Source organism: Plodia interpunctella, chromosome 18 (assembly GCF_027563975.2).
Source record: "Plodia interpunctella isolate USDA-ARS_2022_Savannah chromosome 18, ilPloInte3.2, whole genome shotgun sequence".
Classification (NCBI taxonomy): Eukaryota; Metazoa; Arthropoda; class Insecta; order Lepidoptera; family Pyralidae; genus Plodia; species Plodia interpunctella.
In genome coordinates, this window is record NC_071311.1 from 6,934,593 (window position 1) to 6,954,598 (window position 20,006).

At 36.4% G+C, this 20,006-nt stretch overlaps 2 protein-coding genes across 2 annotated transcripts; both read left to right on the forward strand.

The window, feature by feature from the left end:
* The first annotated feature begins 171 nt into the window (after window positions 1-171).
* LOC128677705 (uncharacterized protein) lies at window positions 172-12,960 on the forward strand. Its single transcript, XM_053758733.1, has 19 exons — window positions 172-392; window positions 590-674; window positions 982-1,089; window positions 1,393-1,494; window positions 1,850-2,031; window positions 2,469-2,569; window positions 2,977-3,154; window positions 3,820-3,953; window positions 4,469-4,571; window positions 5,004-5,114; window positions 5,928-6,014; window positions 6,506-6,684; window positions 7,652-7,818; window positions 8,288-8,524; window positions 9,117-9,263; window positions 9,548-10,176; window positions 10,462-10,565; window positions 10,769-10,838; window positions 11,328-12,960. Exons 1-19 carry the CDS (start codon window positions 321-323, stop codon window positions 11,436-11,438), a joined length of 2,907 nt encoding a protein of 968 aa, XP_053614708.1. The 5' UTR covers window positions 172-320; the 3' UTR covers window positions 11,439-12,960.
* A 462-nt stretch (window positions 12,961-13,422) lies between these two features.
* On the forward strand, window positions 13,423-19,842 carry LOC128677709 (uncharacterized protein). The gene is made up of 4 exons (XM_053758738.2): window positions 13,423-13,658; window positions 14,650-14,792; window positions 16,239-16,351; window positions 17,066-19,842. Exons 1-4 carry the CDS (start codon window positions 13,552-13,554, stop codon window positions 17,303-17,305), a joined length of 603 nt encoding a protein of 200 aa, XP_053614713.1. The 5' UTR covers window positions 13,423-13,551; the 3' UTR covers window positions 17,306-19,842.
* Window positions 19,843-20,006: the final 164 nt, after the last annotated feature.

Below are 20,006 nucleotides of genomic sequence, written 5' to 3' on the forward strand. Positions count from 1 at the left end.
AGCACGCAGATATTCGTGATCAGTTTTGTACAAAAGGAGAGTATTCAAGTTTCCATATTAGGATTCCGGATTCGGAAACACGAAACGTTCGGGAAAAGAAAACTAAACGTAGAGAGGAAGTTAAAACTAAACGAAAATTTGACATTGACAACTTAAATGACATAACTATTTTTCATCCATTGAAATAAAATTTTCTTTAATCCTGCAAAGTACGATAGGTAGAATTCTACCTAACACAATAATAATAGAAATATTCAACCAGATAAAATCAGCCCAAGGACATTGTTAATACGATAAATGTATATTGTTTCCCTAATATAATGGAGGATGAGATAGAAGAGTGTATAAGGAAAAAGATTCATTGGCCACAGTTGCCTTCTGCTGTGAAAAAGGTAAACAAGATAATTTTTCGTCTGATACAGATGTATTTTTGATTCAGACATAAACTTGCACGTAATCACAGTAATGCAAGCAGTAATGGTTTTTAACAAAAGGCATGTATTTTCATGTTTGAACGAAATTTAGTTAGAATCAGTAACTAATTGCTATTGTTAAGGTAGCTTATAGCGATTTATTTTTATTTTTACAGCTACTAGGCGATTCTCCAAAGGAATATGAGCGTTATATATTCGAGTTTAGTATTAAAAATCAACTTCGTTTCAGAGGCAGTCTTGGTAAGTGTATATTTCCACTACATACTTATACTGATTTTACAAAATATTATTATGAAAATGGATTGCTTTTGCTTCTCTTTCACGTAAATTAAATTCTGCATGAATCTGAATTTATAACTAAAACTGTAATCATATCTATCTTCGTTCAGATATCAAAAGTTTATAATAAAAATGTTTGTTTTATTATTCATGTGGAGGTATTATCCTAGCAGTGGGACGTAAATGGGAAAAAACAAAAAAAAATATTAAACTGAAAGTTTGGTTGTAATTAATCAATAGCACACTAAGCTTTTACTAAATGTTGCAGTGAGGTCAGTCCGCAAAGATGAAAAGAAGTATTATGAAACACTGGTGCAGAGCAGTATACAGAGGCTCATGCTGTACCCCTATCACTTAGCTGATATGATTGTTAAAGGTAATAAGAACTCTAATATATATTATGTGTATAAGTAAAATAAATAAGAAATCTATGTCTAATCTAAGCTGTACATTTCAAGGATTACCCTGGCCAGAATACATTGCTCAGAAAACTTTTGCCAACAGCGATGCAATTATATGTTAAATAGCTTGTTACAATAAAATAACAATAGATTTTCCTGGATCTGCTTGAAAAATTTATACACACTTTGGCCGACTGTTAGTGTAGTGAGTGGGTTGAAAATTGAATTACAATGTCAAAAGAACACATTTTTTTAACTTACATACTTTTTATTTACAGGGTTAAGGATAACACCCTATATTTATTATGTGGAAGTAGTGGCGCTACTGATTGAAATGGAGAAGAGTTATGACACTATGCCGAATTTCACCGCCGCTGATTGTAAGACATTTTTATTTAGCTTCTTTTCACCCAACCTTTGGGCGCAAATTGCATTCGCGATAAGTCAGTATTGGCTCTCATTTATGTATGAATACCTTGTTATAACTTATGACTCCTTTATTAAGGTGTCTGCTCTATCTTTCCTGCTCTAAGTACAAACATAATTAGTTTGATTGCTAACACAATGGATTCAAGTTGTCTGAAAATATAGTATTATTTACTGGGTGTATGTTGGGTGTAGTGTAACACTGAGCCTTTACCTATTGCATGCACACTCCAGTATCATGTTTTCTCCGAGTTCATATTACTAAAATGTTTGTTGGGTGTGTGTATGTAATAAAAATTATTTTTATAGGCCTCCGCTTGCTCGGCATCGGGCGCAACGAGTACCTGGAAGTGGTGGCGCGCGCGCGGTCGCTGAGCCGACGCTCGCGCGCGCGCGCGCTGCGCTCGCTGCTGCCGCGCGCGCCGCTGGTCGTGCCCGCGCAGCCGTGGTGGCGGCTCGAGCTGGGCTACGTGCTCGAAGACGACGTCAAGGTAGGCCTAGTCTAGTATGGGAGTTTATGTGAGTATGGGAAAACTATTTCTGCATTTGGCCACTCCAAACAAAATCGACATGGGAATGTCGCCCCCGGCATTTCAAAATAATCAGCGTCTGGATTGCATCCCGCAACAGGATCGTGTCCGGTACTGTCGCGAGGTAGTTGATCTTGCCCACCACGAGAACCACTAGTCGAAATGTTAAATTGTTCAATGGATATTTGAAATAACACATAACACAAATAAAAAAATATGGCAACGGCGACCTTGTTCGTGATTATAATTTCTTTTGTATCTCTTTTCGTGTTGTTTTTTTTTTTAATTATTTTTTTTTACTGCTTTTCTTTATGTGTGTTTGCTTAGTGCAATAAAGACTTTTAAAATGAACTTAAAAATAATAATTGCATGGATTGAATTATGCTTGTTTGTCTTAGCCTTTGAGTGAGAGTGAAAAGGCGCTTATAGACCTGCTGATCGACCGCGGATCCCAAACCGCCGGCACCCTTGACTATAACGTCGTCATGTCTTTGTACAGGTGAGTTTCTCAGAAAAATATAGTATGTTTTTTATGTTTCCGTATCTCAAAAGGTTAAAACAGATTAAATTGAAATTTACATGAAATATCCTTTGAAGCTGTGAAAAAATGAAACTTCAAGTCAACGCGATCAAAATATATTTCTAATTATATTGAAAAAAATTAAATTCCACAGGAAACTCTAAACCTACATGGTTGACCTTGAATTATGAAATTTGGCATGAAGTTAGAATTTAAAAAAACCGAAATTATGTAATTTATAGCTTGTTTAAAAATAATTACCATTTTATATACTATATATCAGGGTACTTCCCGTGGACCTTGATGCGCGTGTTTCATTTTTTTTCGTTTCGACCCTCAGCCATGAGGAATACGACTATGAAGAATATGATTGTATATGCCAACAGACGAGGTCTAATATACCTGGACGTGCCAATCACCGCTGCGGACAAAGTGTCCGTGCCACCGCTGAAAGGGTTCGTAATGAACCGCGTGGCCGGCGACTACTTCGAGACGCTGCTGTACAAGGTGTTCGTGTCCGTCGACGAGCACACCAGCGTGGCGGAGCTGGCGTCCGTGTTGCAGGTCAGTGACCTCACTTATGTGTCAGTGCGCCGCTGAAAAACAAACTTATTGTCGCATCTATTAGCACAGCCGACCGACCATCGACCACGTTCTACATCTACAGTCGAATATTGAACGCCTCCACGTTGTTGAGTCATAAAGGTGCGGGGAAGACTCCCGCATTATAGTTCCCGACCGGGAGCGTTCATTTTAGTCCGCAGGTCTTTAACGAACTAGTTCAAACTTTTAGTTCGTTAGTTCACCACTTCAAGTCAGAAAGACGTTGTTGTGAGCGGTGATACTATAGTATATTGAAAACGAACGAACACACAAGACTAAACGTGGGAGCTAGATCAAGGGTTGTAACTATTGGGTAATTTAAAATTGATTACAGTATCAGGTCTTTCAAATTTTTTACAACGCTGACTGCTTTGGTGCAACGGTGGTGGCCGTTTCGCCTTTAGCAAGGCGGTAGTACAACTGAATGAATCTTATTGAACTGATATTAGTTAGGAAATTAGGACATAATATTACTAATGAAAGCGGACATGCTTCTAACTCGTGGTTTTGGTCGTCTCAACTATTATACCTTCGACTATACACTCTATTTTTAGAGAATAAGCCGTCTCTAGCTTCGTGATTGTAATACAATATTATAAATAAAAAGATGTGTTCTTTCGAACCAGGTGGATTGCGAGCTGGTGAAGCAAGCAGTGTCGCTGTACTGCCGGCTGGGTTTCGCCAACAACCTGCAGCCGCCGCCCGTGACCCCGCAACACCCGTCATGGCACACTGCGGTCACCCAGCACAGACATCAGCCGTACGTCATACCCCTCTATGTCCCTATGTGCCCTATAAAATGCCGGTAAACGAAAGAAGAGGAGCACAGGGGGGTCAATACGCCTCTTATTTCGTTTACTGTTTATGAACGGAGCGTGATTCCCAAAGCAGCCATGGCTGAACCACTTACCCCACTCGTCTGCCTTAGCCCCGCGTATCACACAACTTTTTCGTGATTTTATTTAGACATAATTGCTCTTTGTTGCCAGAGTGGAGCTTTATGTGTGTTCTCTAGTTAGCTTCTCCGGTCTGATGACATTGCTCTTGCTAGAATCGGAAGTCATGTCAGATGCCTTAAACGCGACTTCAATAGAATTTACAACTGTTAGTAATAATAACACTCACACACATGAAAGAAAATAATGAAACGAAATGGCGATTAGTTAAAAATTTACACAAATACAAAAATAGGTATTATTTCTTCGAATTTTAAAATTAATCTTTAAATAATCAAATGAGATCCTTGTTCTTAATGAGTGACGTCATCTTTCGCAGGTATAGACAGATAGCCCCGCTAACCTTCGACCCCGCGGCAGACGAGGACGCATTGCAGATGGAGCCCGTGCTGCTGAAACAGGAGCCTTCTACGTCCAGACAGGTAAGAGAGTGTAGAAAAATATGGACCTGTTTGTAATTGATAATAGCAAAATTATTCGCATATGATTTTACTCCATTTCACACCTGAAAAACTTCACTTCTGGTATACTTTCAACAAACTTATCCGAAATTTTACAGCACTTGTGTTTCGATCGATGATTATTGATGATGATCGATCATCACATGTGTCGCAAGTATGTTGATAAACGTCTTATGACATGCTTCAAGTACATACATTAAAGCATGTCCAAAGACGTTTTATCATAAAGCTTTATTATAGCGCTTCGTGTCGCGTCGCGCAATATTTTCGCCTTTTGTGTGTAACCAACATTTTCCCGCTTTGTATCATAATACAGGTACAATTATACATTATTTCATTCACTTAATTAAAACTTTAGGTCCTAACATGTATTTATGGTGTTTTTTTTTACAGAGTTACCAAGAAACGATATCAGAATATTCTAGCAACAGCGGCGTGAAGCGGGTAGCCGTTCTATTCGACTCCACGTTAGCAGCCTACCTCATGATGGGGAACCTCTCTCCGGTAACGAAGTAGTAGAATATTATTTAACTGTCAAATGTTGCTAGAAAAGTATTCTCTGATTTTATCTTTGGAGAAAGATAAATAGATCTAAATACAAAGTAGTACGTATCCACATTAGATATGTAGTGTTTTTACAGTATCACGTCTTTATCCCTTATAACATAAATCCATACTAATTGTTGGAAGAAATGAAACGCAACCAACCAGTAGTAGTATCTGTTTATCTATGTCTATTGCCATCTGTCACTTTGTAGCGTTCCTTTTGCCGCCAATAAAACATCAAGTTGTGCGAAAATTACTATTTTATCACAAAACTACAATATTCCTACACTAAGCAACTTGGGGAAAAATATATTTTTTTGTATGTAAGTTTGTAACGTATAACTTTCGAACCCTTGGTCTGATTTTGATGAAATTTAGTAGCTACCTATGTAGGATCTGTCAATATAGATATATAATTTTTAAGTTCGTGGGGCGACAAAATCGGTTAAGTTTTTGAAATATTCACAATATTTATTATGTTCGCGGTTTATAATGATTTAACTTCAAAACTGGACTACTAGACTGATTTTGATACAATTTGGCACAGAGACAGAAGAGACCTTCAGGAGTAACATTGGCTACTTATTTATTACGGTTTTATACGAGCGAAGCCGAGACGGACCTCTAGTGAGAGATAAAGATACTGTAGAAAACACGTTTCAAATGTATGTTTCAAAAGATTTCATTTTGATCCAAACAGATCTATTTAAGCCCGACAACTTTGTACCTACAGCTGAATAATGAGTTAATAATGCGCTTTCTCTTACACAGGATCTAAAAAGCCATGCTGTCACGTTGTTTGAAGTGGGCAAGTTGTGTGACGAAAGTTTGGACAGCCTGCTTATGGAATTAGACAAAGTAAGGCAATTTATTGTTCAAAAGTTATTATTTTCGTAAGCGATATTTGTTGTTTTTTTATGATGAAGATTTATCCTTGATGAAAAAATGAAAAGCTCAATTTTTTTATAATGCTAGCTTCAATTTTACCGCACCAATGTTTTACTCAAGTGTTGTTATCATAAGTGTCGACTTCAAGTGTGTTAAAAACGTAACCCACGCGTACAAAGAAACAATTACATACCAGCTTTTACTACAGCGCTCCGCTTCGCGTCTAGCAAAAATCTAGCCTAGTTTATAATAATCCTACTATTATTTTGAATGCGAACGTTTATGAGTATGTATGTGTGCATGTTTGTAACTCTGTCACGCAAAATCTACTGGACGAATTGTTATCAAATTTTATACACTTGTAGAATATAACTTGGAATAACACATAGGGTATTTTTATCCCAAAATTCCCACGGGAGCGAAGCCCAGCTAGTGTACTATATAAATGGGGTGTGTCTAAGGTTGTAGCAGACCCAGAAATCGAGGGAGAAGCGCGGCGCTATTTAGCAGCTGCAGCGTGTTTACGCGTCGCTTTGCGCACGCTGAGGCCCGCGCTGCGGCCGCTAGATCTGCTGCGCTGTGAAGCGCTGCACGCGCTCGGTGCTCAAGCACGAACGCGACTTCTTAACACTAAGTACAGGTAAGGGCAAGTTGGAGTGGGCACTTCCAGTTCCGTAACGTAAAAAAAAAAGATATGACCGTTAGGGCATCAAAACCTACTTTTCATTGACCTAAAATCATAAAATTAGGCACGAATTAAGAGCGTATAATAAAGATAAAATAAGAACCTAATAGAACTGAACCAGTTTATTTATATTTACAAAATAATTAGTATTTTTACATTTCGACAATTTTCTGCATAGACAAAATTATTTTGACTATTTACTAAATTGTTAAAATGTCTTGTTGGTATTTTTACGAGCTTTTATTTAACTTCCAATGTAACTATGTGTGTCGCTATGTCCCGGGTGGAATCTTGCAACTCAATTTTGAAGCAGATATCTTCAACCGATTGAGCTGAAATGTTGTACACACGTTTAGTTTGGATGACCTAGGAACTCCTATTTTTGTCACGCATTGAATGCAATAATATATCTCTGATAACAATAGAAGCTTGTGTCAATAATTATATATTTGTAAAAAAATTACTTGTTGTATCTCGACATTTACGAGTAGATATTATAATATGTTTCTTTTTAGACTATAGTTAACAAATTTATTTTTACATAAGACAAACTGTCATTGGCAATCTTAAGATAGGTCCTCATTACCTAATTTAATTTACCTACATGGCCGGTTAAAATGTATACTTTTTGACTATATACATTATATATTTTGATATATTATTAGAAAAAAATGTAAGAAACAAAAATGGTAAGCCCTTCTGTTCAAATGAGTTTCTTTCGGCATTTCTTCTCAGCAGTGGTCGTTCCGAAATGCCAGTAGTTTGTAGCTTGTAAGAAATAACTATTTAATATAAAAAATGACGTGAAAACGTGCCTGTGAAGGTCTAATTTCTGAATAAATTATTTGAATTTTTAAGAATATAAGTATTTCAATAACGTAAAATGGCGATAGTTAATGTCAGTTTGTAATGTATCCGTAAGGCTGGCGATAGCCACAGCGCCGCTGTGCCGGTCGGCGCGCGCGGACGCGGCGGCGGGCGCGCTGCCGCACGCGGGCCCGGCGCCGCCCGAGGCCGCCACGCCCTGGATGCGCCTCTACCTCTACCACGTGGCCGGCTACGGCCCGCCCACGTTGCTGCTCACCAAGGGTAACTTAATATAATAATCCTTACATGTTATGAAACAAAATGAAACAAAGTCCTCCGCCGCGTCTGTCTGTTCGCGTTAAACTCAAATACCAATGCACGGATTTTCACGCGGATTTCATAGACTGTAACAATGCCGCTGGATCATTATACGAAGTTGGTTAGTACATTTAAAAATATATAAAAAAACTCAACTATAATAATAAAAAACTAAAGTTTTGAAAACAACTTTTATCTTAATGTTATCATTATCACCATAAATGTCCAACTTTTTGCGCTATAATATTACTCAATTGTGACGCCACGGAATATTATTTAGTATGGAGCGTGTGAACGACTCCCAAAATGTGTGATTTTATTTTTATCACTATCACAGTAATTTTTATCACTATCACAGTAATTTTTTGGTAAACAAGTGTTTCTAATAATATAAGGGCCTAAAATTAGTCATCTAGCCTGTTGCTGTATGTAGGCACTCAACTGCGTGGTGTACCCCGACCCCTCCTCGGCTTCGCCCGCCTCTCGGTCACGTGGTGGGGCGCTGAAGCCGCTTTAGAAGGCAGCGGCACAGCGCTTCCAGCCGCTGCAGCGCTCGCGGCCGCCAACACCGCTCTGAGACGAGCGCCGGTGCTACTGCAAGCTGTTGCTGTGAGGAAGACGCCAACGTTGACGCATCTGGTGTTCCCTACAGAGGCTGACAGTGATCTAGGTACTGTTCACATATTTATTTTAAAAGAATACGTTTTAATCACATGATAAGCGCCCCGTCCCGACTTCAAGCAAAAACTTGTTTTCTAAAAACAAAAATTTGCTTGCTATGTGTATACGGTACATGATACCATATTAGAAACTCTTTAAAATAATATCTTTAAGAAGAAAACATTTGAAATTAAATTATTATTATTATTAAATTACATGGGGAACAAATGTCTGGCTATGCCGTTCCCGCCTGGCCCTTGCAGAAAGGGCAAACCAAAGATGTGACTTGATGTCGTCAAGGATTTTTACATTTTGTACACCCTGGTTCGGTTTTTATGTCGTTTATTTTTTTTTAAAGAGATATTTCATATATGTCTTCACTGTCACAATACAATAAAATAGTGCTCTCACAGTCTTTAATTTATAAATTTCATAATGGATGATATAGGTGTGACCATGTGTGAAGTGGAAATAACGAAAAATTAGGATAGCGGAACCTGGGCTCCGACGCCAAAAGAAGATACCGGGTAAACGCCCTTGAGCGTTTGTGAGAGAGAGAAAGAGCGTAAGACAAAACGATTGACACTGATCGAATATTCCAGAATCGCAAGCGCTGTGGTCGCGTCACGCGGGCTTGCGGCGGTTGTACAAGCGGCTGCGCTTGTCCCGCACTGTGGGCTACGTGACGCTGGCGGACATCGGCGTGCCCGACCTCGGCTGCGCCAGACCGCCATCTAGCGTTCAACTAGGTAACTACCACGAAGAAGAAGAAGCAGAATAAACATAAGTTTAGTTATAACATAGGTTTAAAACATAAATGAGCTCATAGGCTTATTGCAATATTTTTCCCAGTCCACTTTTAGGTGGTAATAAAGCAAGATGGTGTAGGTACAGGTGTAGAACAATTATCACAATTACAGGGATCACGATGTGACACTATCTACCCAAACAAAACCATAAATTATCAGCATAACAATTTTTCGCATTTATAATATCAGTGGGATGTATTAATAAAAGTATGTTATGTTCCCAGCTGCAGTGAGAAAAAAGAAAGAATCGTGCGGCATGGCCAAACCGATCAGCGAACTGTCAATTTCCTCAACAGACTCTATGGAGAAAATACAAGCGGACTACAGCAAGAGAATAACGGAACGTCTTCAATCCCCCATTGAGTCGCACTTCGCCGTCACGCCCACAACGGCAAGCAAGAACAGCTCGCCCGCCAACGGCTTTACTAGCGTCGAGTGCGGCCAGTTACTCTGCGAAGAGCTTGACAACCTCGCCATAGACGAAAAAACACAATCGATCGATTGTCCCGACCACACACATTCAAACTCTAGCGTCGAAGATTTGAAAGAAACGAACAAAAAACATTCCATTAAAAATTCCTTGAGTAAAGAATCGATCGCACTTTCTGACGATTTAGTTCCGATTCATTCGTCGTCTGTCAGTATCGAGAATTTGAAGTTCGATAGCAAGAAAGGCAGTGAAACGCCGAGTGAGAAATCCATGAACCAGTTGAACGATTTGTTGAGCCCCGCTGAGGAATCGATATCGATGTTTACGCAGTTGACGGATAAGTTGACAGAAATTTCGACAGAGGGAGATAGTGGAGTCGACACTGCGCATAACTTTTCTGATGAGGAAACTTGTAAACCGGAGGTGTGTTTTTACAACTAATTTTTATTCTTTGTGTAAGATACATTTAAGAGCGAGCATTACTGTATTTTGTGTTATATTTGAGCACGTGAGCGCGTATGAAGCATGCATGAGTGAAATAAGGCACCAGGGTCGGCGCTATAATCGCAGTGTGTTCGAACGTATGATGTGGCTTGACCTAAACTCGACTTTATTAAACTCGTATAAGGTGACTCAATTTCATAGAACTGAAGATGGGGGCAATGAGTGACGGTACTCTATTAAACTGTTGTATTATTTCGTTTACAGAAATGGACGATATTGGACCTCCAATTCGGCATTCCTTTGTTCGATGAAACAATGTGTGAGAAGATTTGCCACTGTCTGGTGGACCGGATAGCCAAGCCAGAGCTGTGAGTTTTGTCCTTTATTTACTCTCTCATTTGAGCGTTTCCTCGGTTTCTTCCCTTTAAAGATCTAAGCATACATAGGGACAGACAGACTGCGGGATGCAACTTTGTTTCATACTATGTAATGACCAATCTTTTCCCTTTGTAATATTAGTATGGCTAATACGAAACTCTTTCAATAATAAGCGATTCTTTTTAAATTTCAGATTAGAGAAAATAAAGGAAGACAATGAATTTATTCGCTCGGACATACTGAAGTTTGTGTCACAATGCCAGGTGAAGATTCTTTTAATCAATTAGTTCAGAGGTCACTAGAAAAATGGCTGCATTATCACATTTTATTTGTACTAGCCTTTTACGTATGTACACTTTGAGATGGTTATTTTTTCGTCTTTCCACTCCAACCAACTGAAGCGAGTAACTGAAAGATTAAAACGTAATTATCGTTTGTTCCCATTGAGTCACCTCTCTATTTGTAACACTGATAATTAACGGGAAAAATATTTTCGATTAGTACCGATTAGTTGCTTATTAGGAATACGAGAGCCGACTAGTAATGCAACTAGCATTTTTTCCCAATAAGTAACAAACTATAATTTACAATGTTCATATCGAGATTTTTTTTCTCCTTGAGTTGCAATGTCACAAATTGTGGGCCGCATCAACAGAAACAAACAATTTAATTTTTATTTACAACGCAGCAACTTATTGGTTGGTCCATTGTAATCAGGACTTTTGAGTTTTATCACCTTATTTATATTTCAGTATTACCCCGGCGAAGACATGGGAATAGTAAAACGTGGAATCCTAGTTCCTCTACCCAGAAAGAATCTGGTGTTTGAAAACGGAAGAATTACAGAGTGGAACGGGAAATGATGCCGTCCCGCTCGCACGCGCCATAACCACCCATCGATGCAGCCTTGCGAAAGAGATGCACATATATTGATCAGCTTTATTAGATGAGACGATAGTTTTCTGTGGTAGTCTTGCTTGACTGCCATTTAGAGATTAATTTCCGCTACATACATTTGTAAGCGATACAGTATTATATCAAAAGATTTTACAATTTATGATAAAAATAAATAGTGTGTATAATTATTTTTAAGTTGTGTTCAGAATTTAATATGTATTCTATAGTTTCTGCATACAGGGTGATATTACCTTGTATATTAAAATTCATATTCTACGCTTTCCAATGATGAACCGTAAAACAAGTGTAGGGTTCTGATAAGATATTTCAGAATCTGTCTGAGGAAGAAGCTGCGAAAACGTAATCGTTAAGATGAGAGTGGGTGTTTCAGAACCAAGTATTTTTGTCGAGCCACGCGTAGCAATGCATAATTAATACATTTGATAGCAATATGTATTCGGAAAACAAATATCGGAAAGCTTAATTGATTTGTTAATTATGAAATTTATTTATTTATTATTTTGTAATACTACGTTTACCTATAGATGATACCTGACCATACATCTACTTTTAGTACTTATTCTTGAAAAATATTGATAAGTTTTTTTTATACAGAGACAAGAAAATAGACGAGTTCTTTTTGCACAATTATTTCAAGTATTTTTTTTTTATATAAGTTTCGGGATGCTTATTGTATGCTTGCCCACAAAATATTGTGTATATTTACTTAGTCATTATAATTACAAATACATACATTCCCTTCTTTGGAAATTATTATAAGTAATTTTTTGATACCTAAATATAGAACATTTTCCTGCTTGATGATATAAAGAAAAAAAAATTAAGGCATTAGTTAATGTTTACAAAACTTTCTTTGTTTTTTCGTTCTCTAAACTAAACAAAACTTCTAAGAGCTTTGTTTCGATCTCTAAGGAAAACAATACCGAAAGTTTTATTTTTTCATATTTAACAGGAATAAAATACATTGTCTGATTTCTGAAGAAAGTTATGAACATATAGTCAACAGTAGAAAATACCTGTGCTTTATCCTATCGCAGAATTTAAGTGGAATTACATAGGTATATTTATGTTAATTAAATGTACACTAGTCTATAAATGAGTAATGTAAATTTATGTGTTAAATTGTAACAATGTTACTAATAAGTGATAGTTACTATAAAACAATATTTTACTTATTTTAAATATTTTATTTTGTTAAGACATGAATGTCAAAAATTTTGATGTTTCATTGTATCTGTTGTTTTTGTTACTTATTTAAACTGTTTTTCTTGTCTATGACAATGGACAGATTTGGGGGACGGAGATTTGTAACAGTGTCAATACAGATATGACAAAGATTTCGCTTCGTCTTCCTAAAATCTATTGATTTTTATTGCAATACTCTATATCAGATTCATAGAGTCCGTCCCAGAGTTCTTTCTGTTGTTGTAATGTAAAACCAATCTAATAAAATAAATAATTACACAAGTGTTATTTTGAAATGTTATTCTTCTCGTTATTGTTACCTACCTTACTAAATTACCCAGAATCATAGGAATGAGAATTTTCTCTATCCCTTTTCGATTCGATTATCGTAAAGTTAACACCATCGACCCAACCCAATTGCTTTTATAAAGTATGCATGCTGTAAATGGACTTTGCTGGCTAGTAGGTAATCGACACGAACAAGCAATTCACAAATCTACTTGGAATGTTTTTCTTTTACCTATCTATACTTCCAAAATTACTGTCTGTACGCTTTTGCAGCTAAACCGTTGAGCTGATTCTGATAGGATTTGGAATAGAGGTTGACCCCAGGCCAAACATAGGGTAACGCAGATGAAGCTTCGAGTAACACCTATAATTGGAATGAAAAACCTGATAAATATAAAATCGAGTGTAAGGGCAACACTACAAATAAAAAATTGTTTTGATCAGTTTGACATTGACATTTGTTCGTTTTGCAGTTGTTGTTCTATGTAAATTGTGTGGAATTAATTTGTAAAATAACAATAAAAGTCACCGGCGAAATAATTTGCATTTAAACTGGCAGAGTCAGATAGGGATAAGTTTCAGAAGATGGAAGTGGATCAAATTGTCAGCGAATGGAGTTACCCAGCCGAAGGGTCCAGACTGCCTCTTATCGATGAGTCGTCGGCGCTGGGGACTCAGCCGCCGAAAGATAGGTAACCTATTTTAGCTGGTTTTGAACTTTGTATACCATATACGCGCTTACTGAAGAGAGATTCGCGTACGCCTATGTTCAACCATATAAGGCCAACTCGTTCTTGGGCTAGTTATAAAAAGTCAACGATCAGCCGCCCACACGCAATATTTCTATTCTATTATGGATTTTTAATTAAATCTGAATTCGATATAGGTACTACCTTGCCTACCTACGATAGCTAGAACATTCCCTATGTATTGAAAAGGATTGTTTTTGGTTAATGCTAGAATTACTCATAATTTATTAACGATAATAACCTGCACGTTATTTTAAAAGCTTTTATTTTCTTATAAGCAAGTAGAGTTGCTTAGCGGCACGGGTTTCGCACGGGTGCAATATTATGCATGTTATATGGGTACATATAAACCTTTTTTAATCACTCTTATCTATTAAAAAACTTGAAACCTTTGAAAGACTTTGTTTTATACTATGTAATGATGATGATGTTGAAATTCATATATAATTTCTCAGGAAGCATTACATATATTTTTTCTTTGACTAGCAGGTAGACCTGCTAATCAAAGAAAAAGACAGACATTTATAGACAGAGATTAGCATGTTTAAATAGAAAAAATTTTACGTCAGCTTACTTATTTTTGCACAGAGTTAAAATTAGTTCAGTGACCCTTTGTTTATATAGTGTGTATTATAGTGATTAAATCTAGTTACTTGCTATTGATCATTATATATGTAAATTCACTTTAAATGTTACTGCAAATTAAACATAATTTATTCATACTCACTTTGTATTCAAATAATAAACCAGTGTAACATTTTAACAGAATATTATAAAGGTTATTGCTTGAGTTGCTTTCAGAATTTTAATAGACAAGTGTTCAAATCATATTGATAGATATAAATTTAGGGAGGACTTATGAAGATTACATGTAAGTCAGTTATATTTTGTATTGTTGTGAATAAATAAATAAATAAAGTAAAATGTTTTACAGACTGATAGCTGTGTTGGACCAGGTAGAGATGCGCGTGGAGCGCCTGCGCCGTGACACTGTGCGCATCGAGGAGGAGCGGGACTCCCTTCTGTCCACCCTTGACAGCATCAAGCAATCTGAGCTGCTTGGTGATGTCTCTGAATGTAAGTGCCTCACAACTTTCATTTGTATTAATTTCCCCAAAGCTTCACTGTAATTGTTGCTTTGGGGCTGAGACACCATAAAAGCCAGTGTGAGTGCAAAATTGGACTTGAATTTTTTTTAAGATTCAGTTGTGATTTTACAACCTGCCGCCTGTCGAAACATGCAGAGATGAGAGAGAGAAATAAATGAATCACTTGAGTGATTTGTTGATCCTCACTGAGGAATCAATATCAATGTTCACGCAGTCGGCGGAAATTGCGACAGGAGGAGGTAGTGCAGTCCATACTGCGTATAACTTTTCAGACGAGGAAATTTGTGAGAGGTGTGTTTTTGCAATATTATATTTTTTTATTCTTTGTGTAATATAAATTTATTTAGTGAATAATCAATGTATATTGTCGCTGTCTAGACTTAAGTTGCATAGCCTTTAGTACTAGGCGACTAGGTGATAAATAAAAAGCTTTGACGGCTGACAGGCGAGAACAGCTTTCCTAAAGACGACATCTTTTACCAGGGCCTTTATTTTAAACATTTCAATTTAACATTTACAAAGACCTATACTGGAAGTGTTGTATAATCTGTGCCAAGACCTAGATTTTGCAGCTCTGCAATGGCGCATTGTTCACGTGATGTTAATAGATATTTCACCCTCAACTGGGTCGTCCACAACCTTCTGTGACCTCATACGAATCGTAAACTTTATGTTACATGACGATTACTCCATTTTATAGCATTTTTATCCACTAGACTATTAGCATTAATGTTTTCGCTAGTACTAGGAATAATTTATTAATAATAACTGGATTTACTTCCTTGATTAGACTTTCTGTACGCGACAATTATAAAAGGACTTTTATACAGTTATCACCAAAAGACGGCACTTCACGCTCATTCAATCGTTGTGACTAGTTTTAATTAATATTCTTCTATTGATATGTGATAAATGTTTGACAAATAAAGGCAATGCTAATAAAGTTTTGTGAGCCAACAATCCCTCACAAACATTGTGTTTATTTTCTGTCTTCGCTATTTTTGAGTTAGATTGGCGTATGATGAACTAGCTGCGCCCCAGGGCTTCGCTTCCATGGGAATTTCAGTATAAAAAGAACTAATTCTAGGATATATTCTAGACATGGTTTTATCGTGATTAAGTAACAAACATCCATATACACTCACAAATATCCAAACTTCCGCATTTGGTTGCAGCAGCGCTTGCGGTTTGATTGGTGAGAGAAGCAATGTAATTACAGGGTACCGTGGCAAAAGACTCTAGGCCATAGACGGCAGCGCGTGTGACATGCCTGGTATTGTAGGCTGCGGTGAACACGTAGCATCAGGTGGGCCGTATGCCTGTTGAGTTTACATCAAACAGGTAGACAGTGTGTAATCTTACCACTTCATATATGTATAGGTATTTTTAACACCTATATTTTTTCCCTGGATAGGTGACAAGGATGACATCCTGAGGTATGCAGAACGTATTCTGGCGCGCGCTATGACGGTGGAGGTGGCCGTGCGCACCGACCGCGACCCACAGCAAGAGGAAGCTTTGCATCAGGTGAGTTTTCTTTATAACTAGCTGTGGCAATCAGTTTCCTATCTCTACACCAAAAATCATATCAATTCTAAAGAACTAAAAGTCCTCCAAGAAAGGTTAAAAAAAGAATATAAGAAAGTCAATAAGTTTTAATTAATATTCTTGAAATTATACAAATTAATAATGTTTGTAATAAAATTATTAAACTTATAGATGGGGGGTGATTTAAAAAAAAAATTGAAAAAAAATATCAGCCTAGAGGTGTCCTAGAGACTATGTAATTAATGTCGTTGAATCTTAAAAGATTTGTGATATACATGTCACACATGCTTTTTAACTAATTTTGAAAATAATAATGATGACTTCAGTAAGTGAATAAAGAATTTAGATTTTTTTTTTGAGATGAAAAAATTCTGGAATCGAGTCTATCTGGGTCAATGGGTTCAATTGTTGCTCGATTCAAGATTTTTTCATCTTTTCATTATTTACAGGATCCCTAAATTGTTAAAATTTGAAACATTGCTTTTAACAATAATATATCAATCACAGTAATCAATAAATCAAAATAATATCAATCTAATGACATTAGCGTGCAAGTCTCACAATACAGCGAGGAAATGCTATCATTGTTTTGGGCACGACGTTGCCTCCCTGTGGCGCGTTGGAAGATTAATTTAATCTATAGTTGGTTGTTATATGTATGAAATAAAAATAGTTAATCTAATTTGTTTCCAGGTGAACATGTACATAGACCAGCTGGTGGTGTCCGTGCAAGCGGACGCCGTGGTGGCGCACACGCGCTGCCAGACCTACATGAACGCCTGCACGTCGCAGCCCGACCCCGCCTCGGGTACGGACAAGAACTTCGAGAGCGCCATCCTGGGCTGCACCCTCGACGACCAGAAGCGCGTCAAGAAACGCCTCCAAGGGCTCCTCGATTACTTCGCCAAACTGAACGTGACGACCTACTCGTGAGTGCCGGAGATGCTCCAGGACAAACTGATAATAGAGTAGCAGTGGAGTGAACTGTGCCTTCACGCGTTTCTCGGTTATGCGTGCTTCGGTTGCAATTTACGGAATTCCAGTGGTGTTTTGTGAGTTATTTTTTAATTGTTTAACTTATAATTTCTATGATTTCTTGTACTGATTGATATAATAGCAGGCGGTCAACGTTATTTACGGTCTCTTGTCCTACCTACGTACATTGATTCCGTTGACACTTCAACCTCTGTCAGCTGAGCGTTTTCAATATTCTCTCCTCAACCATAGAGTCAAGTCCAGGATCCGCCACAATTTGCACGTTAATCTTAAAAAAATATAGTTAAAGTTAAACAAATATTACAATTCAATTATAGTAAATTTATTATATTAGTACATTCGCTATATTTTGTCACTTTCTTTATTTGGTGTACCAAGTAAAATTTTAGTTATCCAAACATTCAAAAAATGTTTGGATTGTTGCATTTTATTACATCGCGGTTCCGCTCGTGGTAGTCTGTGTTTGACCTTGGGTCATTAGCTAAACTTCCAAATTTCATCAAAATATGGCTTAGCCGTGAAAGTGTGACAGACAGACTTTAGCATTTAAAATATTAGTATGGATTTTAGTTGCATTATATGATTGTACTTGTATGGTCCACAACAGTTGTTTATAGCTTTGGCAAATGTGATATGTGTAATATGGTGTATACCAAATTTACTAGTAATTTTTACCTTACTACCATACATACCACCCCTGGAGTCAGTATGCTGCTAACTGTACATAATCGTACATAAGACATATTTTTTATTGAAATCTTCGACAATCAATATTCTTCACGTTAATTATATTATAATACACAAATGTCTTTTAACGTACAATAATATTGATTTAAAAGAGTATATTTCATTAAAAATATATAAAGATTGTTTACAATTACTTAAATGTGGTATAGTAGAGAAAATTATAGTAATATGTATAGAGTAATGTAATTACATATATTATTGTAATGTAGTTAACTTGTTTATCCTCACTCTCATATTGCGCAATTTGTCAAAGTTGTCTAAACATTTTATGATTAGTATAATTGTAATTTAATTACTATTCCCATTATTAATACAAATGTTTTCACTGGTTAGGCGTGGAATAAATATTCTGTACTTTGTCTCATTCTTTCAATGTCAAAGAAAAGAAAGGGACAAAACAAAGAATAACTATTTCACGCCTAATTATAGAATAACATTTTTAATAATATGACGATATATGTTTTACTTACGAAATCAACTGATAGTTACAGTTTGTCAAGAAAGGGTGCTAAGAAATTAAATGTGGGCGCTGTCTCCTATTGGCTAGCAACACTGGGCGTTTATCAACCAATGTTGTCCATTTTATGTGGTATTGCAAATGGCAAAAATAATGTACTTCGTCGAAATTGCGTTTTCTTAACTTTCTTGACAGACCGTAAAACAGATTTTTAAGCATCACGATATACTGTATTCTAAGTCGATTTTCTATAACACGTAAAGTAATTTCATGTTGAAGCTAGTCTTCAGTTTGATCTGTAAAAGTGATTTTTGTACCTCTTATTTATTATGCTGCAGTTTAAAGACTTATTTATGCTTTTAATACATAAATTATTGTGAGTTTATCGTTTTATAACTGTACTTACGAAACTTTATCAACAAATACAGTCAATTAAGCAGAGAAACTCGCTCTTAATCATAAAAAAGTTAACAAGCTAAAAGTATGTTTGTCTCGTTCTGTCAATGTCAAATATTGTAAAGTGTGATAGTGACAAAACATCTTTAGCTTAAAGTATGCTTTAACTTTTTTATGACTGTTAGTATTTTATTGCTCAATCACTGTTGTTAATAATTCTGGCATTTGATGCTTAGAATCTTTACTTCTTTACTTAGAAAACTTATAATAAATAATTATTATTAATTCCACAAAATATATACTTACAGGTTTTCAATCAGAGCGTTGGCTGACGCACTACTAAGAAAGTTCTTTGTATAAAATTTGGAGTCAAAAATAATTCCTAATATATTTTGTTATTATTAGGTGTTTTGACTCCAAAATCGTCACTGTCATACAATGGGACTTGTATTAGACCTATAATTATTTGTTTTTCACAAAAGTGTCTCAGAAAATATCCAATTATTTCACGTTCAAGTTTTTTCCTAATTGGATTTTTTTTATTACAGTCAGGAGTTGCTATGTAGTACAGTCAAAAGCAAGTCAAGCTGCCCAAATTCATTGCAAATTCATTGTTATTACCTACGCGAGTCCACGCAGGGTAACTTGTAAGTTTGATTGTACAAAACGTTGTAATAAATTTTAATATTTACTAATATCGCTTGTAAATTGTAAAAATACCTGACTTTGAATTACTATCTGTATACATGTAGATAGATAAATTATTCCAATGTTGTGTGTTCGGTGTTGAAAGGATTGCTAACATTGAAATAGAGGTTATTTCAATTAATTGTAAACGAATAGATTTCTCATCAATAAATTTGGTTATTTTGCAGCAAATGTGTATTATTTCGGGAGTTAATAACGGGTGTGACTACCAACTTTCAGTACTAGCTAAAATTGTTTTGTCTCGTTCTGTCAGTGTGACAAAACATATAGGTATTGGCATAAATGTACCTATTTTAAGTGAATGGCCTTTATAAAGAATATAAGATGTAT

Bases quoted from the DNA above. Each gene is read 5' to 3' on its own strand.
- LOC128677705 (XM_053758733.1), top strand. From the start codon at position 321: ATGGAGGATGAGATAGAAGAGTGTATAAGGAAAAAGATTCATTGGCCA. The intron at 1,495-1,849 runs GTAAGACATTTT...TTATTTTTATAG, and splicing joins GAATTTCACCGCCGCTGATT to GCCTCCGCTTGCTCGGCATC. The intron at 8,525-9,116 runs GTACTGTTCACA...CGAATATTCCAG, and splicing joins AGAGGCTGACAGTGATCTAG to AATCGCAAGCGCTGTGGTCG.
- LOC128677709 (XM_053758738.2), top strand. From the start codon at position 13,552: ATGGAAGTGGATCAAATTGTCAGCGAATGGAGTTACCCAGCCGAAGGG. The intron at 14,793-16,238 runs GTAAGTGCCTCA...TTCCCTGGATAG, and splicing joins GCTTGGTGATGTCTCTGAAT to GTGACAAGGATGACATCCTG. The intron at 16,352-17,065 runs GTGAGTTTTCTT...ATTTGTTTCCAG, and splicing joins AAGAGGAAGCTTTGCATCAG to GTGAACATGTACATAGACCA.